Source organism: Hoplias malabaricus, chromosome 2, assembly GCF_029633855.1.
Source record: "Hoplias malabaricus isolate fHopMal1 chromosome 2, fHopMal1.hap1, whole genome shotgun sequence".
Lineage (NCBI taxonomy): Eukaryota > Metazoa > Chordata > Actinopteri > Characiformes > Erythrinidae > Hoplias > Hoplias malabaricus.
The window spans coordinates 56,174,389-56,200,604 of record NC_089801.1 but is presented as its reverse complement, the minus strand read 5'-3'; the positions used below and the strand labels follow the sequence as shown (position 1 = coordinate 56,200,604).

The 26,216-nt window shown below is 43.8% G+C and overlaps 1 protein-coding gene across 1 annotated transcript; it reads left to right on the top strand.

Moving 5' to 3' along the window:
* The first annotated feature begins 62 nt into the window (after positions 1 to 62).
* On the top strand, positions 63 to 17,526 carry txndc11 (thioredoxin domain containing 11). The gene is made up of 12 exons (XM_066660343.1): positions 63 to 252; positions 1,500 to 1,716; positions 4,105 to 4,202; positions 5,724 to 5,853; positions 6,536 to 6,629; positions 6,815 to 6,927; positions 7,074 to 7,274; positions 7,920 to 8,502; positions 13,335 to 13,477; positions 14,487 to 14,599; positions 14,674 to 14,754; positions 15,657 to 17,526. Exons 1-12 carry the CDS (start codon positions 167 to 169, stop codon positions 16,180 to 16,182), a joined length of 2,385 nt encoding a protein of 794 aa, XP_066516440.1. The 5' UTR covers positions 63 to 166; the 3' UTR covers positions 16,183 to 17,526.
* The last annotated feature ends 8,690 nt before the right edge of the window (positions 17,527 to 26,216 follow it).

Genomic DNA, 26,216 nt, shown 5'->3' with positions numbered 1-26,216 from the left:
AGTTTATAGACGGTCCTTGAGTGAGGCCCCGCCCCCTGAGCTCCAGCCCGGAAGAGCTGTGTTTGTGTGTGTGTACAGTAGAGTGTGTAGAGTGTTCCACTGTGTTCTGTGCAGTGTGTGTGTGTGAGAGAGAGATAGAGAGAGAGAGTGTGTGTGTGTGTGTGTGATGGTGCGGGGCCGCATGGTCGCGGTGATGTGCGGCGCTCTGCTGCTGGCTCTCGCGCTGCTGCTCGCGCTCACACTCTCCTGCAGGTACAGTGAGAGAGAGAGAGAGAGAGAGAGAGAGAGAAAATGAGTGGAGAGGAGAGTATATATACGTGTCTTTGTGTATATACCAGTTGTTAGAAAGAGTGCGTGTGTATACAGAGGGAGAGACAGAGAGTGTGAAAGAGACAGTGTGTGTGTGAGAGAGACAGACAGTCAGAGACAGAGACAATGAGAGAGAGACCGGTATAAATATGAGCAGAATTTGTGTGTGAGATTGTTTAGACTGTGTGTAAGAGTGTAAATGTATTTTTTGTTATTGTATGTGTGTGTGAAAGAGAGATAGGGAGTGTGTAAAAATGTGTGTGTTTGGGTGTGTATGTGTGTGTAAATATTAGTGTGTTCTGTTTTGTGTATGTGGTGCTTTTCCACTGCATGTCTCTTGGTTCTGGATCTGGTCCTGGTTGTGGAAGCAAGTTCTTGTTTATTTACTGTTCTCTCGTGGTTCAGAGCGAGTCGAGTAGGGACTAAACTGTGGCGTGTAAACCTTGCAGAGCGCTGATTGTCCAGAGAGAGTCGTCACTCTACGCCACGCAACGCAGACATCCAGAACCAACTCTCCATCTGTAAAATCTCCAGCTGCAGCAGAGATCACATTTGTTTTTATCCGACTCACAACGGCAGCTCGTAAAATTACGCCGTGGTCTTTTGAAGAGGTTCAAATGCTCTTTGGAGCGGTGGCTGACGAAAGAATCTGATGAGAGCTGGACCCTCCAACAAGGAAGGAACAAAATCTACTGATCTGTCTGAACTGATGATGGAGTTGTGTTCAGTCCCAAACTACAACATCAACAACACGCCAATACACCATGAGTAAACACCACTTAACGTTAACGCCACCGTTGTTGTGGTTTCCAAAGCTCACTGTTCCCCTTAGAGACAGGGATTGAGACGACGTCGATACTGAAAAGCACATTGAGGCGAGCAGGTTCCATGCAGTGGAAAAGCTCTAAATGTGTGTGTGTTTTAGCGTAATTATGTGTGTGTGTGTTCTGTGTTGAATGGAAGTGTTTATGAAATGAAGGTCAGTCAGTGACAGATGGTGTAAATGTATGTTTAAATATTTAAAATGTGTTTAAAAATCATATCAAGTAATCTATAATGAAACATTTTATATTGAGAGATTTATTGATATTGAATTCTTGTCCAGAGATTTTGTGTGAAGTTAAACCAAGAGGGTCATCTCTCTCTCTCTCTCTCTCTCTCTCTCTCTCTCTCTCTCTCTCTCTCTCCAGCCGGGCGAAGAACGTGGTGGTCCTGGCTCGCCCCCCCGTGCGTTTTTTCCCGTCCGGTGTGCCGGTGGTGGACCTGTACCTGGGGCAGCAGGACGAGGCCGAGAGGCTGAGGGAGGGGGCGGATGTGTCTGTGTTGGTGTACTACGCCCCCTGGTGTGCTCACTCCATCACCGCCCGCCCTCACATCCAGCAGGTGGCTCTTCACATGGCTTCAGAGGTAGGCCTTTGTCGGCAGGACTAACACCACAGACAGCTACTAGAGTCAGCTGCCCATGCTCCAGCTACTGCCACCTGCCTCAGACTAGAACTGCCTCCACTGAAGATTTCATGGACTCCTAACTATTACTACTGCTACTACCAGGCTACCAGGGGTAGTAGTAGAGTTCATTCAATCCAAATGTTGATGTGTTGAGAGAACTTAAACGCATCACTTTGTCAGTAAGGATGTATAACAGATTCTGTATTATGTACATTGTGGACACTTCAGAGCCAGGGTCCTGCGGCAAACATCATCAGTAATTAGCACCAGCATCATGCAGGCTAATATTTTATCTGCCATATTAGCCTAGTAGTTTATTGCACAGGTTCAGCTAGTTCTCTACATTACATTCATCTGATCTCCTGTGGCAATAAAGGTGGAGTATTTAAATAAAATAAAACTGTGCTGCTTTTTGTAAATTGTTATCTTGACAATCCAGCCATATCATATCAGCCAATCATCAGATTTTAGTCCACCTCATCACCACCATCAGTGCTGCTTAGCCACAGCTCAGGTGTGTACTTGTGAAGCACTAGAGTTCACGTTAGAGCTGAGCGTTCCCGGAGTGCACACATTTCCCGTGTCCCACTCTGCCACAATCAGACTGTACCGTTCCGTAAAATTTGAGAAAAATGTTACAGCAAATCACCACCATGTTTAATTTGCTTATTTTAACAGATGAAATGATATTGTATTTTGAAAGGTTACATAAGGCAGTACTATTAAAATAACATTAATAGCCTCAGTTCTAAAAAGAGCTATACGAATACATTTGATGTAATTTGATACAGTAACAAACACAGCATCAAGACCTGCAGAGTACAGTCTCAGCCGTGATGGGTTTTCCATGATTTAATGATGTGTTCCCTGTGCTGAGATGATGACGATGTGTTCCCTGTACTGTGGTGACGATGTGTTCCCTGTACTGTGGTGACGATGTGTTCCCTGTACTGTGGTGACGATGTGTTCCCTGTGCTGTGGTGACGATGATGTGTTCCTTGTGCTGTGGTGACGATGGTGTGTTCCCTGTGCTGTGATGACGATGGTGTGTTCCCTGTGCTGTGGTGACGATGTGTCTCCTGTGCTGTGGTGACGATGATGTGTTTCCTTGTGCTGTGGTGACGATGATGTGTTCCCTGTGCTGTGGTGATGATGGTGTGTTCCCCGTGCTGTGATGACGATGGTGTGTTCCCCGTGCTGTGGTGACGATGGTGTGTTCCCCGTGCTGTGGTGACGATGGTTTGTTCCCCGTGCTGTGATGACGATGGTGTGTTCCCCGTGATGTGGTGACGATGGTGTGTTCCCCGTGCTGTGGTGACGATGGTGTGTTCCCCGTGCTGTGGTGACGATGGTGTGTTCCCCGTGCTGTGGTGACGATGGTGTGTTCCCCGTGCTGTGGTGACGATGGTGTGTTCCCCGTGCTGTGGTGACGATGGTGTGTTCCCCGTGCTGTGGTGACGATGGTGTGTTCCCCGTGCTGTGGTGACGATGGTGTGTTCCCCGTGCTGTGGTGACGATGGTGTGTTCCCCGTGCTGTGGTGACGATGGTGTGTTCCCCGTGCTGTGGTGACGATGGTGTGTTCCCCGTGCTGTGGTGACGATGGTGTGTTCCCCGTGCTGTGGTGACGATGGTGTGTTCCCCGTGCTGTGGTGACGATGGTGTGTTCCCCGTGCTGTGGTGACGATGGTTTGTTCCCCGTGCTGTGGTGACGATGGTGTGTTCCCTGTGCTGTGGTGACGATGGTGTGTTCCCTGTGCTGTGGTGACGATGGTGTGTTCCCTGTGCTGTGGTGACGATGGTGTGTTCCCTGTGCTGTGGTGACGATGGTGTGTTCCCTGTGCTGTGGTGATGATGGTGTGTCTCCTGTGCTGTGGTGATGATGGTGTGTTCCCTGTGCTGTGGTGATGATGGTGTGTCCCCTGTGCTGTGGTGATGATGGTGTGTTCCCTGTGCTGTGGTGATGATGGTGTGTCCCCCGTGCTGTGGTGATGATGGTGTGTTCCCTGTGCTGTGGTGATGATGATGTGTCTCCTGTGCTGTGGTGATGATGGTGTGTCCCCTGTGCTGTGGTGATGATGGTGTGTTCCCTGTGCTGTGGTGATGATGGTGTGTCTCCTGTGCTGTGGTGATGATGGTGTGTTCCCTGTGCTGTGGTGATGATGGTGTGTTCCCTGTGCTGTGGTGATGATGGTGTGTCCCCTGTGCTGTGGTGATGATGGTGTGTTCCCTGTGCTGTGGTGATGATGGTGTGTCCCCTGTGCTGTGGTGATGATAGTGTGTTCCCTGTGCTGTGATGATGATGGTGTGTTCCCTGTGCTGTGATGATGCATTTCCTGTTCTCACAGGTCCAGTTTGTGGCGGTAAACTGCTGGTGGAATCAAGGAAAGTGCCGGAAGCAGAAGAACTTCTTCAAGTACCCAGTGATCCAGCTGTTCTATGGGAGGTGAGGCTGAGGGCTTTGCTTGGTGGGCGATGGGTGTGGTCACAGTGGGTGAGAGCAGGAGCGCTGTTTGATGTTGTGTGTGATCTCAGAGACTCTGTTTGATCAGGGATAACTGTTCTCCCTGTTTTTACTGAGTGATTTCTCCATTATCCAATCAGTGTGTACTCCTCGAGTCACCGGACTAGCACTGCTTCATTTGATCAGTGAGAGCTCACCTAATGAAATGCTGAAATACTGAATGTGGAAGCAGCTGGACACACATCTGCACTGAATCTGAAACTGATACTGAGTGCTTCTGAATATAACTCTCACCTTGTTCTCTTTATGTCTCTGTCTCTCTCTCTCTCTCTCTCTCTCTCTCTCTCTCTCTCTCGCAATTCAGTTCAATTCAAGGTGCTTTACTGACATGACAAATTAGTTACATTTGTATTGTCAAAGCCTGGGTTACAATTTTAAAAGTTTAAGAAGAACATAAATATAGAAGTAAACCATAAAATATTGAATTAAATAAATACAGGGTGTAACTTATTAGAAACTTGGAAACAGTAACATTTACCACTAGTAACAGTGACTGGAACTGTGGGAAAAGGTTTTTTATGGGGTCATAGAGTGTGTGGGCTTGACAGGGTCATTCACTGTCCCTTTTGCGATGGCAGGCGAGGACGTATTGGGCTGCGAGAATGCAGCTCTCTCTCTGTTCTCCCAGCAGATACGAGAGCCCGTGTGTGTGTGTGTGTGTTCTCCCAGCAGATACGAGAGTCAGTCTGTGGGGGTCAGGGCTGTGAAGGATGGGTGTTTTTCGCTAAATTTAATGTAGAACTCTTTGCGGATCTCAGTGCACTCTGGACATTCTGTGAGGAAGTTCAGCTCTGTCTCGACTGAAGCCGCACTGCTGGCAGAGTCTCTGCTTCTGAGGCAGCCAGGTCTGTCTGTGTCTGCACGTCTTTATGGCCAGACTCTGCTGAGTCTGTACCTGGGTAGGGTGGTTCTCAGTCAATCACTGTGCTGCTACAGTGTACTGCCACTATAGGGCCTGATAACATTGCATTTTACTCTGTGATTTAGTTTGAGATTCCCAATAGTTTCTGTACTGTTCTTTAATTTGTGCAATAATTTGGTCCGGTCTAATTAGATCTGGGGGCGGCACGGTGGCGCAGCAGGTAGTGTCATAGTCACACAGCTCCAGGGACCTGGAGGTTGTGGGTTCGATTCCCGCTGACTGTCTGGGTGACTGTCTGTGAGGAGTTGGTGTGTTCTCCCCGTGTCCGCGTGGGTTTCCTCCGGGTGCTCCGCTTTCCTCCCACAGTCCAAAAACACACGTTGGTAGGTGGATTGGCGACTCAAAAATGTCCGTAGGTGTGAGTGAATGTGTGTCTGTGTTGCCCTGTGAAGGACTGGTGCGAATTGGATAAGCGGTTACAGATAATGAATGAATGAATTAATGAATGAATGAATAATTAGGTCTGCTGTGTTCTGTGTTGAGTGCTTCTGAATATAACTCTCACCTTGTTCTCTCTCTAGATTTGGTCCTATAGAGTATAGGGGTCCTGTGGTGTGGGAGTATTTGGAGAGTTTCATTCGGAGGGCCTCTACACCCCTCACCTACCTGCCCACCCCCTCTGCTCTCAGCACCTTCCTGTCTCATCACGAGGTAACACACACACACACACACACACTACCAGCGCTCCTCCTGCAGTGTGTTCCTCTACACTGCAGTAACAGCTGGTACTCTTGTGGGAAGAGCGCTACACTAGATATCCTCCAATCTCCTCTGATGTTCTGTGACCTCCTCTGATTTTCTGTGATCTCCTCTAATGTTCTCTGATCTCCTATTTTTTTTGTGATCTCATTGGATCTCCTCTTTTTTTGTGATCTCCTCTGATCTCTGATTTTCTGGGTTACACCACTCTAGCCCACACTTGTCATTTCGCAGGGCCATAGTCTCATGTGCAGCTGCTCCAGAGCGTCCTCTTTCAGGTCCTGATCCTCGAGAGATTACACACACACAAATAGTCAGACAAACTTTGGGGCTTATCACAGATGGGCATTCCGCTCAGGTGTGTGTGTGTGTGTGTGTGTGTGTGTGTGTGTGTGTGTGTGTGTGTGTGTGTGTGTGTGTGTGTGTGTGTGTCCTGCAGTACAGTGGATCATGCTACTGTCTTAAACTTACTACTATACACAGCTGTAATGGTCTCTGATTTACATTCATCCTTATCATTCCTCAAGTCTTCCTCCTCCTCTTCCTCTTCTCTTCTTGTTCAGTTAATAGGTCTCTCTCTCTCTGTCTGTGTGTGTCTGTGTGTGTATGTGTGTGTGTTTGTGTGTGATTACAGCAAGGTGTTGTTGGGTTCTTTGAGTTTAACTCATCTCCCCAGCCGCCGGGTTACATCACCTTTCTCACCTCCGCTCTGCATGCGCTCAGGAGAGGTAACACACACACACACACTTCATTAGTTCATTACTATTAATCAAAAAGGATGATTCCTTATATGGACATGTAACCACACCCACTACTCCTTATTTGGACATGACCCTCACTGCAGTGACCTCCCCTTCCAGTCCAATCTGCTGATCTGGGTGTGGACGATGATTCTTGTCTGTGATTGGTGCAGATTCTCAGGGAGCAGTTCGTTTTGGAGTAGTGACCAATCAGAAGGTGGCAGAGGGCATTTCAGTGAGACAGGATGAGAGTGTGTATCTGCACCGCAGATTCAACACATCACTGGTGAGAACTACACACACACACACAGTGAGAGAGAGAGAGACAAGAGAGAGAGCAGTATTAGCTTGTAGCATGTCATACACAGCTTTTTTGGAAGATGCGTAGGAAATATGGAAGCAACCCCAATGTGTGTGTGTGTGTATGTTCAGGTGTTCCCAAGGGCTCAGAAGAACTTCACTGCTGAATCTTTGTGTAACTGGATTTATGAAAACAGAGAGAGTGTCATTCACTGGATCCAGCCAATGGGAGCCAAGAGCTACTCCCTAGAGGCGGAGCTTCACAAAGGCCCTGCCCTCCTCACTTTCTTTCCTCACAATCCGCTCTCAGCCAATCACAGGCTGCTCACTGAGGTAAACCCGCCTACTTTAGACTGTCCTACTCTCTCCATCATTCTTCTTCTCCTTCCTCTGACTCTGACTCACTCCATCATTCTTCTCCTCCTCCCTCTGATTCACTCCATCATTCTTCACCTCCTCCCTCTGACTCTCTCCATCATTCTTCTCCTTCCTCTGACTCACTCCATCATTCTTCTCCTCCTCCCTCTGACTCACTCCATCATTCTTCTTCTCTTCCTCCCTCTGACTCACTCCATCAGCCTCTGTATATTACCCCCACCCTCCGCACCGGGGGGACGTCAGAGAACAGAGAACCAGAGTTAAACCATTCACTGTTGGGTTTGTAATGTCTTAAAGCCTTACTTCTTCATTGACCTGACTCTGCAGTTTCACCTCCACACCACTAGGGGCTGAGTCTCAAACATCTTCCTCTACACTCTGTAGTACACACTTCAGTGATGGTGTAGAGTTACTTTTATAAATCTAAAGCGCACTCTGTTAGTGAGGAGGGCGCTGTTTGGGATGGAGCAGGCGCCAGGAAAGAAACAAACACAAAGCGGCACCCGTCTACTGACGGATGTACATTTCTGGAGAGGTGTGTGTCAGGCTGAGTATTAGTTAGGCTTAACTGTGTGTTTTCTCTCTCTCTCTCTCTCTCAGGTAGTGGATCTGTCTCTCCGGTATCACTCCTGTTGTGAATCAGACCTCGGGCCGAGGTGCTGTAAGTCTCTGCTGCTGAGGTCCGGCTGTGCTAATGCTAATGCCAAAGCTAACTCTAGCTCTAGTGCCAGAGTGTGTGAGCTGTGTGAGAACCGCTCGACACCAGGTTCTACCTCACGTTCCGCTGTGCTGGGTTCTCGCTGCTCCACGGAGGAGCTGGAGGCGGTTCTTCACTCATACCTGAAGAGAGGGGTGCCCTCTAGCTGTGGCGACCTGCCCAACAGCTACAGCCCTTTCAGCCATTACAGCGCCTGCTGCAGGAGCCTTGCCCCAGGAGACACAATGGGCGGGCCCTTGGGCCCACAGTGGGCGGAGCCGGCACACTGTCCACCAGTGGCCGACGGGGTCTCAGGCCTCCGCTGTCGGACTAATAAGACGCTCCGGTTTTACCTGCTGGACTCACACCTCACCTGGCCTTTAGCACAGAGACTCGGAGCAGTCAGCAATCAGACCTTCACTGCCATCGTTGACATGAGACACGAGACACACTACGTCCTGAAGAGCACCGAGAATCACATGCTGGGTACACACACACACACACACACACACACAGAAAAAACTGACTTAAACTCCAATGAACAAATCTGGTCCTGCTCCTGGAACCGGTTTCTTTTTTATTAGTCACTGATCTCTTACAGTTCCAACTGAGCTGATTAGGTACTACATGTGAGTTGTAAATCCTGCAGAGCTCTGATTATCCAGAGACCTGTCAATCACCAGAAAACAGAGCTCCAGCACAAACACGCCACTTGTAAAATCTCTGAAGTTACAGCATCTTTCACATTAGTTTTTATCCGACTCTCAGCAACAGCTCGTAACATTCCCCCGAGGGGTTTCTGAAGAGGTTCAGACTCTCCTTGGGTCAGTGGCTGAGGAAAATCTCCAGTAAAAGTTGAACATGAGACAAGTAGATAGATAGATAGATAGATAATTTATTGATCCCCAGGGGAAATTCAAGGTCTCAGTAGCTTACAGACATCACATACAACAATCACTAAACAACAATGGAGTAATAAAGTTTTTTTTTTTTAAAAAAACCTAAAACAAATATCAAAATATCAAAATCAAATACCCAAGAAGTTGACATAGTGTGCTTAAGAATAATCAATCAATCATCAGAATAATCAAACATAGCCTGGCAAGAATCTGTGATACAGTGAGCAGCTGAGGATGATCTTATGAGTGCAGCATATGGTTTAAAAGTTGAAAAAGTGTGGATAGTGCAAAGGGTATGGAATGTGCAATATAAGTACAGTGCAATAACAGTGCAGTTTCAGAATTAGAAATAAATATATTAAATAAAATAGTGCAAGGCAATTCAGTGCAATGTACCTGTATTAAGTATAAACCTACTATTGTAGCTGTCAGATGACCTGTCTATTGTCCAGTTAGGTGTACACGTGCAAATATGGAGGAGGTGGAGGTGGTGGTGGTGATGGAGATGGATGGGCAGACAGACTATGCAGAGAAGTCCATCTCTCCTCTCCCCTTTAGTGAAGCATTGAACAGCTCAATTGCCCTGGGGACAAATGACTTCCTCAGTCTGTCAGTTGAGCCTGGCAGTGAGTGAAGTCTTCAGCTGATCAAGCTCTTCTGCTTAGTTATGATACTGTGGAGTGGATGGCACTCATTGTCCAAGATGCTAATCAGTTTGTTCAGGGTCCTCTTGTTTGATATGGAAGTGATGCACTCCAGTTCAGCCCCCACCACAGAGCCAGCTTTCTTAACCAGCCTGTCTAGTCGCCCAGCATCCCTCTTCTTTATGCTTCCTCCCCAGCATACCACAGCATAAAAGAGAACACGGCAACAACAGTCTGGTAAAACATCCTGAGGAGCTTGCTGCAGACATTGAAGGACCCCAACCTCCTCAGGAAGTACAGCCTGCTCTGCCCTTTCTTGTAGAGTGCTTCAGTGTTGGCTGACCAGTCCAGTTTATTGTCTAGGTGTAAGCCCAGATACTTATAGGTGTCCACCACCTCCACGTCGACCCCATCAATGGTGACTGGTAGCAGGACAGGCTTTGACCTGCGGAAGTCCACCACCATCTCCTTGGTCTTTGAAGTGTTCAGTTGGAGGTGGTTCAGTTTGCACCATTGCACAAAGACCTCCACCAGGCTCCTGTACTCCTCCTCCTGCTCGTTCCTAATACACCCAACAATCGCAGTATCATCAGAGAACGTCTGCATGTGGCACAACTCAGTGTTGTAGCAGATGTGTACAGGGTGAACAGGACTGGTGAGAGCACAGTTCCTTGTGGAGCTCCTGTGCTGCAGATCATAGTGTTGGAGAGACAGTTCTTCAGTCTCACGTACTGTGGCTGCTCTAACAGATAATCTGTAATACAGGTAACCAGGTGAGCGTCCACACCCATCTGTTGGAGCTTGTCTCCCAGTCTGAGAGGTTGGATGGTGTTGAAAGCGCTTGAGAAGTCAAAGAACATGATTCTCACAGCACTGTTCCCCTTGTCCAGGTGTGAATGTGTCCTGTGTAGGAGATAAGTGATGGCATCCTCCACGCCCACTTTCTCCTGGTATGCAAACTGTAGTAGGTCCAGTGCATGGCGTACCTGGGGTCTCAGAATGCATAAGACCAGTCTCTCCATTGTCTTCATCACATGTGATGTTAGAGCCACAGGCCTGTAGTCGTTAAATTCACTTGGGTGTGGCTTCTTAGGGACAGGGGTGAGACATGATGTCTTCCACAGTGTTGGAACTCGTCCAAGACGGAGACTCAGGTTGAAGATATGCTTCAGTGGCTCACCCAGTTCAGCAGCACAGGCCTTAAGCAGCCTTGGACACAGTCTGTCCGGCCCGGCATCCTTACCAGGTTGTAGTCTCCTCAGCTGTCCTCTGACCTGATCAGCCGTGACGATGGGGGGAAGGGGTGTAGGGGCAGGGGAGGTGATTGTCTCGGGGGGTAGTTGGATGGCTGGAGACTGATGGCTGTTGACTGCAGCCGTTGACACCGTGTGAGGGAGGGATGTGATGGCCAGTGATGGGGGTTGCCTAGAGTGTCGGGCAAGCACACGAGCCGTGTCTGAGTCAGTAAGGGGTGGCTGGCATACCACTGCCATCGGAGCTGGATCCGGATCAGGGCGGTCAAACCTGCAGTAGAACTGGTTCAGCTGATTCGCCATGTCCAGATCCCCCTCCACAGAACTGCTGCTCTTTTTGAGGCCAGTGATGGTCTTCATACCATCCCAAACCTCCCTCATGTTGTTCTCCTGCAGCTTCTGTTCCACCTTCCTTCTGTAGTCCTCCTTAGCCTCTTTCAGCTTAACTTTGAGTTCCTCTTGTACGCGCCTCAGCTCTGCCATGTCTCCCTCTCTAAATGCCATTTTCTTCCTATTGAGAAGGGCCTTGACATTGCTGGTTATCCAAGGCTTGTTGTTGGGAAAGCAGCGTACAGTTCTCGTGGGAACAACAATGTCCATACAGAAGTTCAGGTAGTCAGTAGTGCAATGTGTGACCTCCTCTAAGTCCTCCCCACTCTGCAGCACACTCCAGTCTGTGGATCCGAAGCAGTCTCTCAGAGCCTCACCTGCTTCAGGTGTCCATTTCCTGAAGGTGCGTGTGGTGGCTGGTAGCCTCTGTACTTTGGGCTTGTACATTGGCTGTAGATGAATGAGGTTGTGGTCTGACTTCCCCAGCGGGGGGATGGGCGTGGCACTTTATGCATCCCAATAATTTTCGTACATGAGGTCTGTTGTTCTGTTTTTTCTAGTAGGGCAGTTGACAAACTGGTAGAAATTCGTGAGAGTGGAGTCCAATGTTATGTGATTGAAGTCGCCCGAGATCGAGATGTCCGGAATAGCACGCGGCGGAACATAAACACACACCACAATGGCGTGCGAGAATTCTCTCGGCATGTAGTACGGTCGAAGACTGACCGTCAGTAACTCCACATCCTTACAGCATACAGTCTCCTTCACTGTAACATGTTCGGGATTGCACCATCTGTTGTTAATGTACATCACCAGTCCACCTCCCTTCTTCTTGCCAGAAAGTTTACGGTCTCTGTCCAAGCGAGCCACACTGAAGCCGGGCAGCTCAACGTTAACAGTGGGGATTTGGCTAGTTAGCCATGTCTCCGTAAAGCATAGCAGGCTACACTCTCTGTATAACTTCTGGTTTCTTACCAAGGCAGCGAGTTCGTCAGACTTGTTAGCCAGAGAGTTCACGTTTCCCATTACCATCGAAGGAACTGCGGGCTTGTATCTCCACTTCTTCTCCCGCCGCCTTGTCTTCACTTTAATCCCCGCACGGCACCCTCTAAAGCGCCATAGCTCCTCCGGGATGTTTACGTTAACTCTGCCAGCGTTCTTCCGTAGTGCAATCAGCTGATTCCTTGTGTACACATGTTTGCTGTCTCTGGGTCGTTGTGATCGGTCCATATCCATAGGATAGAATAAAACACTCCTCAAGGTGTGTAACCAAAAAGTTGCAAGATAAAAAAGTAAACAAAGACTTAGAAAAAACACGCGGAGACAGAGCTACCTCGAGATGCTGTCACTGTCGTCGGCGCCATTTTGTTCTCTGTGAGAACTGGGGGCGGAGCTGCGTTCAGTCCACACAACAACAACAACAACCACAACATGGTAATACACAACGAGTAAACAGCCCCTGAGTTTACTGCTGCACTGTTGTGGTTTTCAAAGCCCACGGCTCCTGTTAGAGACGTTTTGTGACGTCACCGGCTCCATTTTGGGGGGGGGGGGGGGGGTGAGGGTGGAAACACGAGCAGATAGAAGCGAATCGAGCTGATCCCACACAGTGGAAAAGCAGTAACTGTTTCAGTAGATTTCTGTGTTATTTCTCCCCGAAACCCTGCCATACACACCACTGCTGTTCATATTTACCAGTGTGAGAACAGCTATAGTTGTTCCGTTCAGACTTTGCGGACTAGTACATGTCTCGCTCCTGTGGCGGGGAATAACGGTCCTGGGTCCTGGATCAAGGTCTTTAAATTAAACAGAGAACACACTCTGACCTGATTGTGCTCCCACTGTCTGAAGACACCTCACTCTGATTCCACCTTCATCCCAAAGGTGCATATGTGTCTGCCGCTCACAGATACATTGTTGGATCACTTTCTCAAATAAAGAAAAAAGACTGGAACCCAGTCTCCAAAAAAAGATTTAGGAAATCTGATGAAATTTAAGGTCAAATTTATTCAGAAATCTAGAAAATTCTAAAGGTTTCACACATTTTCCAGCCCCAGTCTCTCTCCGGTGGACAGCTGTGGTGCTCGTTAACGTCCCCAAACTACACTACATGCATTAGGGTAAGAACTGTGACAGTAGAAAACCTGTTACCCCCACCTCTCTCTCTCTCTGTTCCACTCTCTCTCCTGCAGAAAGCTTCATCCTGAACTTCAGCGCCCCCTACAGCCCCCTCCACAGACACCTGGTGGGCCATAGAGAACGTCATCCCCCACAGTCCCTGATTCAGGAGGTGACCACCGAGTCCTTCCTGGACACAGTGATGGACCCCGAGAGGGTGAGGACTGTTTATATTTAACAATTAATGCTGTCAGAAAAGCCGAGCGGCCGTTGCAACACTGACCCCTGGTGGCCAGGCTGCATCAGAGCTTCTGTATGAACATCTGGAGGGTAAATCAAGCAATTAATCAATGAATCAATCTTCATTTATGTAGCACTTTTCAAACAAATCAAATTGAAGTTCAAAGTGCTTTACAAGTGATTGACAAAACATTAAAAGAAGATTCATCAAACAAATTATAACTATACAGATAAAATACAGAGTGGGCCATTTATATGGATACACCTTAATAAAATGGGAATGGTTGGTGATATTAACTTCCTGTTTGTGGCACATTAGTATATTGGAGGGGGGAAACCCAATTGTCTATGCTGTGAAGATACGAGATGTGCAGCACCTGAAACCACAGATACTGGAAGCCTGTGTTAGCATTTCTCCTGCGGTGTTGCTAGCACAGTGGGAGAAGAGGGTTGCATTGACAATCCAACACAATGGGCAGCACTTTGAACACATTTTATAAGTGGTCAGAAACCTGTAAGTAACTCATGAAAGAATAAAGTTACGTTAAAACACCAGGCACACCATTGTTTTTCTTGTGAAATTCCCAATAAGTTTGATGTGTCACATGACCCTCTTCCCATTGAAAAAACAAAAGTTGGATCCAAAATGGCCGACTTCAAAATGGCTGCCATGGTCACCGCCCATCTTGAAAAGTTTCACCCCTCCCATATACTAATATGCCACAAACAGGAAGTTAATATCACAAACCATTCCCATTTTATTAAGGTGTATCCATATAAATGGCCCACCCTGTATAAAGTAAGTATAAGGAAATAAAAAATATGATTAATAATGCAATTTCCTTTTTTAAATGTCAATACATGTCCATATGTGTAATCTGATTAATTCCAAGTCTCACACTCTGTCTCTCTCTGTCTTTCTCTGTCTCTCTCTCTCTCTTTCTCTCTCTCTCTCTCTCTCTCTCTCTCTCTCTCTCTCTCTGTAGGATGTGTTATTATTTTACTACACTGGATGGTGTGGTTTCTGCTCCGTCCTGAATCATGTTCTCCTGCGGCTGGCTCGACTCTTTCAGGGAAACAGCGCCCTCACTGTGGCCAGGTCAGGAACTACACTAATTCTTTTTAATCAGGACCTTTTGAAGAGTCTTTAATGTTGTCCTTATTTTTAATCAGGGTAAACGTTGGTGTTAACGATCTGCCCTGGGAGTTTATGGTGGACCATCTGCCCTCCTTCCTCTTCTTCCCCAAACACAGGTACAGTGTTCACCTCAGCACAGAAAGATTGCAGTTGTTTACTCCTACATACAGTTACAGGACACTGAAATACTGACCAAGACCAGGTTAAAGGTTTAGTGGAGTTTACGCATTATTAGACAGTGCTGTACTGTTTATTAACTGCCCTTGTGTCTCTGTATCATCACTGATCTCACACAGCTGTTGTTTATTCTCAAAGCACCACTCTGCTGATGTAGTGAATGACCTGTGTCATGTATCTGTGTCTGTTGCTTTTAAATTTGAATCCTTGTTTTTATCCTGAAAATGACTTAAAGGAACACTACGTAACATTTTAATCATAAAATTACAGCTTCAAAATCACTGTGATGCTCAACCGAGCTGTAATAGGGAGAGTACAGTCTCAGCACAGCAGAAACTGCACTATGGGGGCTTTTCCATCCTCTGAATTTTTGTGAATTATGAAAATGCGCATAACAAAAAAAAAATAATGATATAGCTTTCAGCTGGTTTATACATACTGTGAATGCACCACAGCTCCCCCCAGAGCCCCGGACTGACCCCACAACCATGGGCTTTTAACAGACTCCCCCTGACATTCCCTCTTCTCCCCGCTCTACACTTCACCACTCTGCTTTCACACCGGCGCCTGAGCTGCCGATATTTCTTTATTGCGCAGAACATTGATGAATGTTTTGGATGGAAACCCAGCTACTGTAACTTTTGGAAGAGGATTGGAACCACCCCTACTCCAACCCATTCCTCTGTTATTTTAATACAGTGCTGTAAACATTAATGGCACTAGGGGGAGCCCTAGGAGCTATAAACCCAAATTTAACTAGTGTCTCTTTAAACAGTCTGGAATATTGAAGTAAAACAATGATAGCTCAACTCTCCTCTGTTTTTCTCTGCCGTTCCCCCAGGAAGCAGATGAGTGTGAAGTTTCCTGACTCCACCCCCGTGACGCTGCCCAATCTGCTTCGCTTCATCCTGCAGCACACAGGCCACGCATCTCATGATAACGGGGCAGGGCCCAAGTCTCTGCTGGAGGTGGAGCTTCGCACTCTGCAGGGGGAGGTGCTGTCTTTGCAGCAGGCGCGGGAGCGGCTATCTCAGCAGCTAGCCTCCCTGTGGCGAGAAAACCGCCGGCTAACGTTTAGCGCACGCTTGCTAACCTCCCAGAACGCAGAGCTACAGTCCCAGAATGCTGAGCTGCAGGCTCAGAGCGGACGGCTGGAGACATTATACCGCGAGAAGAGTCGCCAGCTAGCAGAAGCTATTCACAGACTACAGGAACTCGCTAGCGCCTCAGAGGAGCTGCTAACAGAGAACTCGCTGCTCAAAGTGCTGCTAGCTGTGCTGAAGGAGAGAGAGAAGGAGACGGAGGGAGAGACGGAGAGAGCCAGGGAGGATGAAGATAAAAAGAAAGGAAAGGAAGAGGCTTCTTGATGAAGGATGAGTCATCTTTTTTTAGTTGAATCTTGAAAATGGGTCTAAGAAATCAGTGGAAATTAGTGGCAGTGGCTACTCTGAAATATGTCAGTCAGAGGAGAAGAGCTAGTGACTTCAAGTAAGAAAATTAATTACCCCAAATATACCCAAATCAGTGGGACCTTCCATTTATGAGGTTAAAATAATTAATGAATGAATAATGGAAGGTAACAAACAAACTAGCATTGCTTACATAAACAATTTACACTTAGTCCACACAATCAAGTTTGTTATAGGACATTCATCAACTTAGCAATCACACATAATGCCATAGCAACTGCTTAGCAAAACCATAGCAACCAGTTGGTTTATCTTAGCAGTACCATAGCAACCATCCATAATATCATAGCAATCTCTTACCAGCAAGCTAGCAACAATTAGCAACAACAGACTAGCCACCTGGAATACCTCAGAAACCACAGCAACAACCAGCATCCATTTACCATACCATAATAATGCCCAGCAGCACACTGCCTCCAGCTGTTTATTACAACATCAACACGATTAATATTAAAACTTGAGGATTAAAATTCCAGTGTGATTAGCATGCATTTATATTCAAGGTTGATGCTCCTTCATAAACCTTCCCTCTCTTTGGTTTTATATATTTTATCGTACAGGATTCGTTAGCTACATTAGCCTCAAGGCAGACCGGGCTGAATGACTAAATCTGGGGTAAAATATTAGGAATATGTGAATCGTGTGCTTTGACTAGCACTTGGTAATGATTAAAACATTAATTTTTAGAAGGTGGTGCTGCCACCTGGTGTATTCATGGAGAAGTGCAGGTTACTGTTGGCTCTGTATTAAGAGCTGAGTGCTGGGGCGGAGGCAGGGATCACATTCCTATCAGGACTGATCTGTCAGAGGCCTCTGACTCTGGGGGTTCAGGAAGAGGCTGTAATCCGTTGTTCTGCAGAACCAAGGTGAAAAGTTGAACTGTAAGGAAAACTGAAACAACAAACAAATGAAAACCAAAAGAGCCGAATAAACACTGAACTGAACACGTTGTACATGACGACGATGATGGATTTTTAAAAACCTGAGGATGGAGGGTCTGAGATTTGTCCTCAGGTTTTGAACGAAAGGAACGTAGGGACGTATTTGAACTCCTCTCCGAGCACACTCTCCTCACACATTGCTGTCTCTGGGAACTGATTTTGTGACTTGTTTCTTTTTGTTAAACTTTGTTAATCTATTTTTCCACCAATCCTCAAAGTGTTTGTTGCTGAATTCAGGTCTCGCTGCAGGACGTCCTGCTGCATTTGTTTACAGGGAAATTGCACAGATTTGTACTGATTAAACAGCTTTGATTCATTTCAGACTCTCTATTTCATGGCTGTGTGTATGTGTGTGTGTGTGAGACACATTTTCCTATATTACTCATAAGGTGGGATCTGTAACATGTCTCATTGCTCCTGGTGACCAGGTGAGGGCACACAATCTAGCCTTAATTATTCCTTAATCCTAAGGAACGAAAAGCACATCTGGTGACTCCACTGCTGTTTTCACAACTCAGACTCCACTGCTGCTTTCTGTTGTATTTCTTGGCTGCTACGTCACAGAAGGCTGTTCCAATGTGAATGGCCCTTCGTGTACCTCTGAGAAATACAGCCTACATTCTGAGCCATTAGGAGGATGCAACTGACACTTCTTTCATGGCCCTCAGTTACCCACAATTCTCTGCGCAGGTACGATGCAAAGCTGGAAATAAACAAGGCATGGAGAAAAACAAGCTTCAGAACATTCAGGAGTTTTTACATTTAAAGTTTAAAATAACATTAATTAAACTATTTGTCTCTATACATTTATATAATTAATTGACATGATTATTGGCACATTACAGTAACATAGAAAACATCTTTTTTTGTAGAATTACATTTTTAATCTCAATTAAAATTAACATTTTTAAAGTTGAAATGTGAGAGTTTAAGGCTTAATTATGATTTAATTTACATTTTGAAAATAGTATTATTTTCCAGGATAATCATAATCAAATACAGTTTTTTGAACTCATGTTAGTGCTTTGAGGCAGATCAGACCTTTCTGGTGACACACACAACTCTTTTTGTGTGACTTCGGTTACTAAGGAGGAGTCTTCATAGGACACATCCTACATCAGCTGCAGCCTTGGCTTCAGAACACTGCTCAGGTCTCATTTCAGCCAGTTGTCTTAGCATCCTACTGTGTCTCCTGGGATTCCAGCCTGGAGGATTTAATGAAATCTAATAAGGTATTCAGTGAAAACTTTCTGCTTCAGATATATCAGTAATATAATAGTCAGTATAATATCAACTGACTACACATTATTTATTTATCGTGGAGAAAAGCAGGCGGTATTCTTATCCCTAAAGAGAAGGATGCTGTGAATATAAAACAGTTTCTGCCCCTACACCTTCTTAATGTGGAGGGTAAGATTTTGTTTAGTGTAATAGCATGGAGACTTGCTGCTTATTTGAAAGCAAACAAATTAATTGATACATCAGTACAAAAGGCAGGTGTTTCTGATCTTGCAGGATGTTTGGAACATAGCAGCATGATCTGGCATCAGATTCAGCCAGCTAAGAAAGAGGGTAGAGATTTACATGTTGTTTTTCTAGATTTAGCTAATGCATTTGGCTCAGTGTCACATAAACTTTTGTAGAAAGCTTTTGAATTCTTCCAGGTGCCAGATAAGGTCATTAGGCTGGTTAAAACATAATTTAAGGATATTCAGTTTTGATTTAGTACAGGAAAATTTGTTACATTATGGCAGCGGTTAGAAATAGGCTTAATGGCTGGATGTATGATTTCACCATTAGCATTTACAATGGCAATGGAGATAGTAATCAGGGCCTCTAAGTGGCGGGGAGAGGTTGCTCAACAGTACTCTGCTCCACCCAATTAGGACTGATATGGATGACATTATGATGCTAATGACTACTGTGCCTTCACAGTTGCTTGAGAAGATAAATGGTATGATGTTTCTTCATTAGTGAGAATTTTCTTGCGTTCACATTTTGGCAAATCCAACACTAAACCAGTTTTACAAAACTTGGCAAGCAGTTTGCTAACTGTAGCATGGGAGATGGGTGGTCTCGTAGGGTGTCTTGCATTGAAATCTGCTGCAAAGACCTGGTTACTGTGTTTACCAGACATCAACACAATTTCTAACCTCTGTGACATGTCAATGGCTGTAAACAAAGAGAAACTTGTAAATAACTCATGAATAAATTTACGTTAAAACCAAGCACCCTGTTGTTTTTTCTTGTGAAATTCCCAATAAGTTTGATGTGTCACATGACCCTCTTCCCATTGAAAAAACAAAAGTTGGATCCAAAATGGCAGACTTCAAAATGGCCCCCATGGTCACCACCCATCTTGAAAAGTTTTTCCCCTCCCATATACTAATGTGCCACAAACAGGAAGTCAGTATCACCAACCATTCCCATTTTATTAAGGTGTATCCATATAAATGGCCCACCATGTATAGTGGAGTGCTAAACAATACAGAACAAGGTGTGAGAATAAAAGATGAACTGGTGAAGGCTGTTAATAGCATTGATAGATTATGCTTAGGGAAGTTGAAATTATGGTGTCTGCAGTTTGGTTTACTGCCTCTCATTAGGTGGCCATTGACAGTTTTTGATGTTTCAATCAAAGAAGTAGAGAATATGGAAAGGGTTATTAACAAGGCCATAAGGAAGTGGCTAGGGGTGCCACAGTGTTTAAGTAGCGTGGCATTGTATGGGAGAGGGGTATTGAAGCTACCACTCAAGTTTAGTTGAGGAATTTTAATGCACAAAGATGCAAAGTCGTGAGATGATTTTGTCAGGATGGAAGGATGCAGTGGTTAAAGCCGCTGTGTCAGTCAAAAACTGGAAGGAGGTGGAATCTAAAAGTGGCCATGCAGGTAGACAGGAGCTCATTAGAGCTAAGGGATATGATTGGCCAAGTAAAATGAGGAAGGGCAGGCTTTAGGTCAGTTGACTCATGGAAAGCTTTTAGTAAGGCCACATCACCAGAGAAAAGGCAAATGATGACTAGGTTTATTCATGAACAGGAGGAGCATGGAACTGGTGGCACTGAACATGCATTAAAGGTACCAGTGGGGCTAGGTACAGCCTTAGTCACCAGGGAGGCCAGTTTGGATTCACAGTTGTTGATGATAAAGGGTAAGGTAGGACTGGAAAGCTGGCTTGGAGGGGGGTCGGTCTGGGATGCCACACTTAACTGCTGACCCTTCTGGAGGTACTGTGGCTTTAATTCAGCAAAGCACAGGTGAGGGGACGTACCTGATGACCTTGTGAACAATTCAATTTTTTTTATTGTCATTGTAACATGTACGGTGCAGTTCGTGTTCAGTTCTGTACAATGCAAAAGAGCAGCAAATGTCAAAGAAGTAATAAAAGCACTATAAATAACTAAGGAATAATAACTTAAAATAAAAATCTTTTAAAAAAAAAAAGTACAAAGCTGAGGCAGAGAGAAAACAAGACACAGGGAAAGCTATCCTGATGATAACATTGCACAGGTCAGTAAAAAGTAAAAAGAGCTAGTGATGCAGTGTGTGTGTGGGGTACTCATGGGCTGGACCCAGTGGGTAACTTTAGGTGTTGGGTGTAGCTAGAGGCTAATCAGATCATTAACTGACACAGCACCCCTAGTGGTTAGGAGTAGGGTTTAAATGTTCAGTGGTAGGTTGTAAATGTGTTGATGCAGGTAGGAAGAGAGTGAACTGGGCAGAGTGAGAAAATCTAATTGACTGGAAAAGGATGTTTTCTGGATCTTACCCAGTGTACAATTTTATACAACAGTACAATTACTGTTCTCACTGTTACCATGCTTACTGTTTGGTGAAGTAAACCTAGGGTAAGTGGAGTGTGGCGATTGAAAACCTCATGTATTTAACTGAGAAGATGATGGGTGAGTAAAGTTTATTACAGTGAACAGAGCGATCACTTTACCACTTTACTGACCCAGAGGAAATCAGTCTCTAACACTCCTTAACTTTAATATACAACTAACCAGTCTCACAAGATTCATCATAAAGACACAGTGTGTGTATGTGTGTGTGTGTGTGTGTGTGTGTGTGTGTGTGTGAGAGAGAGAGAGAGAGAGAGAGAGAGAGAGAGAGAGAGAGAGAGAGAGAGAGAGAGTTAGGGAAGGAATGTGGGAGGGATGGGAGAGAGGTTCCTTCCAGAATTTACAGGAAACTTAATTTGAACATCATGTGCTGGTAATGTCATTCCAACTCCACCTCTCTCTCTCTCTCTCTCTCTCTCTCTCTCTCTGTCTCTCTCTCTCTCTGTGTGTTACACAGCTGTAAATGATCAGGGGTGGGGTCGGTATTTTCCAGCTGTTTCTCTGTGAATCTTTTGAATCGAGCGCACACTGCCTGTGAGTACCTAATGTTTTTATTGTTATTACTAATGTTGTTATGTTGTTATTGCTGTAGTTGTATCATTGTAAATGTAGTTGTGTTGTTATTGTTGTGGTTGTAAATGTAGTGGTTTTGTTGTTGTTGTTGTTGTATCGTTGTTAATGTAGTTGTGATGTTATTGTTGATGTTCTTATTTTGTTGTTGTAGTTGTATTATTGTAAATGTACTTGTGATGTTGTTATTGTTGATGTTATGTTGTTGTTGTAGATGTATTGTTGTAAATGTAGCTGTGATGTTGTTGTATCATTGTAAATGTAGTTGTGATGTTGTTATGTTGTTGTTGTTGTTGTTGTTGCAGTTGTAAATGTAGTTGTGATATTGCTGTGTTGTTGCTGTAGTTGTATCGTTGTAAATATAATTGTAATGTTATTGTTGTAGTTGTATCGATGTAAATGTTGTTGTGATGTTGTTATTGTTGTAATTGTATCATTATAAATGTAGTTGTGTTGTTATTGTTGATGTTGTTGTATCGTTGTAAATGTAGTTGTGATGTTATTGTTGATGTTGCAGTTGTATCATTGTAAAAGTAGTTGTGATGTTGTTATTGTTGTAGTTGTATCATTGTAAATGTAGCTGTGATATCGGTATTGTTGATGTTGTTATGTTGTTGTTGTATCATTGAAAATGTAGCTGTGATGTGTCTGAAGGTGTTGTATTGAGGATTGATCAATTTTGCTGGATTAGTTACAGTATTTTGGAATGATTTCATTTTTTTTAAAGTGAGCCCCAACAGTCTGCAAATTTTAAATGAACTTAACAAACAAAACTGCTGTATTAAAGCGTGTGTCTCTCTCTGTGTGTGTGTGTGTGTGTGTGTGTGTTTTCAGAGCAATGGCTGCAGCAAATCCAGTGATGGGTGAGTTATAATGTGTATCCTAAATGTGTCCTATAATAATATGTCTCCTAAAATAATGGATAAGGAGTGTGTGTATATATATATATATATATATATATATATATATATATATATATATAGTGTGTGTGTGTGTGTGTTTATTTGTGGTATAAGGTGTAGTTTAACAGTTAAATTGACTCCTAACAGTAGCGAGCTGTGTCCACTCTGTGTCTCTGGCCTCGGGACGTCTCTGAAGCACATTTACATCACTGGTTCTCCACAAAGAAGACGGGCGTCTCCGGTGCTCTGATTGGCTGATTTTACTGAAGGGCAGGGCCTTCCCTGTAAACAGACACCATGTCATAATGGCCCAGTGATCTCCTCCTCTTTGTTAATGTCTCAGTGTGTGTGCACTTCGCCAAGTCACTGAACTGAGGGAATAATGCTGTGTTTCTACAATGTAAGACTATTATTCAAATATTACAGTCTGACAGTTCAGAACTACATTCATGGAAAATAAAATCAAACAAATCACTATACACTTTGGTGTGTTAGCTATTATGTTATTTCCAAGCTAAAGTTAATATCAGTCTTTCCCCCAACTACAGCCACTGCCGTATATGGTGCAATTCTGCTCTCTCTCTTCCCCAATCGCAGTGGGTAAAACAATAAAACATAAGATCAAGCCTTAGTAGGGTATTTAAACATCAGTCTTGCAAGAAATCACATATCTAAACAGTATTTAAGTATCTCTGACAGTGTTGTAATTCTTTGTGTGCAAAACTGCATGTGGAACACAACACATTTCCATTTCGCGACAGATATTTCCCTCAGTGTAAAAGTTAGCTTACTGGTTAGCTTCCTTTTCTCTGAGGGGAAAATCTACCGCCATTGTAATCCTTATATGTAGAGTACGGATACTAACACAGGACAAACGTAATATCATTGTGAACCTCTCAAAACCACTGGATGTGGTAGCAACTGTCTCATTTGACTGTCACAAGCAGGGGAGGTGGCCTAAGTTAGGGGGCGCCAATAATCATAGCAGTAGTGGCACCTACTTAACCCTAAGAACCCTATGTATATAGCTATTTTGCTATTCCATTTTTTTTTCAGTGCCTATTTCAGTTACATTTAAACAGTAATTATGTGACATAGCAATATTCAATATGTTGTTTTATTTTCTAAAGACCCTTTGCAACTCAAATATATAATCACTTGAGGTTTTCATGCTGACCGATAAATCAAATTTTCTATAAATTGGTCATGTTTTGACCAAAATTTTACCTAGCGCCGGCTTTTTTATTTTTCATATTTCTCAATGTACAGCCTTGAAATCATACTCCCGCATCAGATATCTTGACACAGATTGTTAGTGTGAGGTGTCTGTTAGTTGAAAATATAAGCATTTTTGATGCTAATTTATTAGATGTCATATTACTGTGACAAAATAAATTTGTAGCATCAGACGGACTTATTTTTCTTGATATTCTAAGCTCTGGGATGTATGACTAATAAAGTTCTGACAGTCACAGCAGGCCCAGACTTTCAGGAATTTAGTTCAGGGCAAATATGGACAATATCTCAACAAATAAAAAACATTTTGGTACTTTGGCAGTTTTCTCAGATGCTGATAATATTCACAATTATTATTATTATTATAATATTTTATAAATATGATGAAATAATAATTGTTTATTTAGAATACACACAATAAATAATTATTTAAGCTTTTTAGTTTATATTTGTTGATCTAATGCAGTGTTATTTGATGTTAAACCTACAAAAACCTTGAAAAACCATAAATCAATAATAGGAATATATTTTTGCTGATGACTCATATTTTTCCTCCCAGAGACAGCGTGGGTTGACGTCATGTGAGTCAAAACAAAACTGAAAGTAAACACCGTCTTTCTTGTCCCTTTGCAGAGTCCTCATTTATTATTATAGTGAATATCATTAAAATCTTTCATGACAAGAACTTAACACACAGGTTTTGAAGGAGCGCCTTGATTTTTAGGTGGCCTTTCACACTGGAATACTCCCAGAGGCTTCACATTATCGCAATGAGAGCGCTATTTTTAGAAACGGTAGGATCTGCGCTTTCTAACGGTATATGGAGCTCACAGACGCATTCAGACATTCAAGACTTCTAAAAACATATTTTCTTTCAAACTCAAGCAAGTCTCGGACATTAATCTACACATATTTGACTCCTGAAAAATGTTGATTTGAGTGAGTAAAGTACTTCTATTTATTTACAGTTAGCTAAGATCTCCAATATTGTAATTAAAGTGGTCGGAAGTTCGGGTAATTACGCTAGCGTAGCCATGACCCTGAATGTGTCACTGAATGTGTCATATTAATGTGTCACTGTACGACGAGGGTGGAGTCATGCTAAATAGCTACATGTCTAATCCACCATAAAGGTATGGAGAGAGATTGGTCTCAATATACTTTACAAATGCGTAAATGTTAATCCACAAATAAGACACATCATGCTATATGCTCCGTGTAGCCTTCTATCTTGCTAAATTTTCCCTGTTTACGTTCTAACAACACGCATCCTTCTCTACTCATCCGTAAACACCAGTTAAACAAAGAAGAGGCCTTTATATGGAGACAGATTAGTCTCAAAATACTTTACAAATGCCTAAATGTTAATCCACATATAAAACACAAGTCACAAATATGTTTCACTATTCACAGATGAACACATCCCAATCTGTGACTCACGGTCTGCAATTTTTACAAACACAGTTACATTCATAAATACATGTGTTTGCTTTTCATAGATTTTCACAATTTTAAGCGAACATAAATACATTTGTTTAAATTTACATTGCAAATATTGGCAAATATTAAATGATTGGCCAAATAAAAGTGATGTGTGACTTGATCCACAAACGCAGATTCTACATTTTACAAATAAATTTTAAATTCAAGACTTCGACTTTACAAATATTTGCAATGTAAATTTTAACAAATGTATTTATATTCACATAAAATTGTGAAAATCTATGAAAACCAAAACATGTATTTATGAATGTAACTGTATTTGTACAAATTGCAGACTGTGAGACACAGATTGGGATGTGTTCATCTGTGAATAGTGGACCATATTTGTGACTTGTGTTTTATTTGTGGATTAACATTTAAGCATTTGTAAAGTATTTTGAGACTAATCTCTCTCCATATAAAGGCCTCTTCTTTGTTTAACTGGTGTTTACGGATGAGTGGAGAAGGATGAGTTGTTGGAACATAAACAAGGAAAATTTAGCAAGATAGCAGGCTACACAGAGCGTTTAGCATGATGTTAGCAATATGTACATAAGTGTGTTTGACATAAGCTTGATTGATCAATGAACTTGAGAGTGTATAAACTACTTCAGTGACTTTCTCTCAGGGTTGGTATTCCACACTTTTCTGTGTTCTGCTCCTTTCTGTCCTAGTCTGGTTTTCTTGCCTCTGTTCTCTTGGCTTCCTTGATTTGTTTACATTCTACTCATGCTTTGGTCATCTCACCCCCATCACGTATCGGAATCATTCCCAAGTTTTTTGTGTTCCCTAATGGTTAATTTTTCCTTTTCCATGTTCCTGTCTTTGTCTGCTACTCGAGGTTGTTTTGTATCTGATGGTTTTCTTTGGCACTTGTCCACTACATGGACCTGACCTCTTTTCCACCAGCCAAATCCGGTCCTGCTCCTGCTTTGTTTTTTGCTTCTGACTTTTGGA

Excerpts from the sequence above, each read along its gene's own strand:
- txndc11 (XM_066660343.1), top strand. The coding sequence starts at position 167 with ATGGTGCGGGGCCGCATGGTCGCGGTGATGTGCGGCGCTCTGCTGCTG. Across the intron at positions 6,928-7,073 it reads GCAGATTCAACACATCACTG|GTGTTCCCAAGGGCTCAGAA; the intron begins GTGAGAACTACA and ends GTGTATGTTCAG. Across the intron at positions 13,478-14,486 it reads CAGTGATGGACCCCGAGAGG|GATGTGTTATTATTTTACTA; the intron begins GTGAGGACTGTT and ends CTCTCTCTGTAG.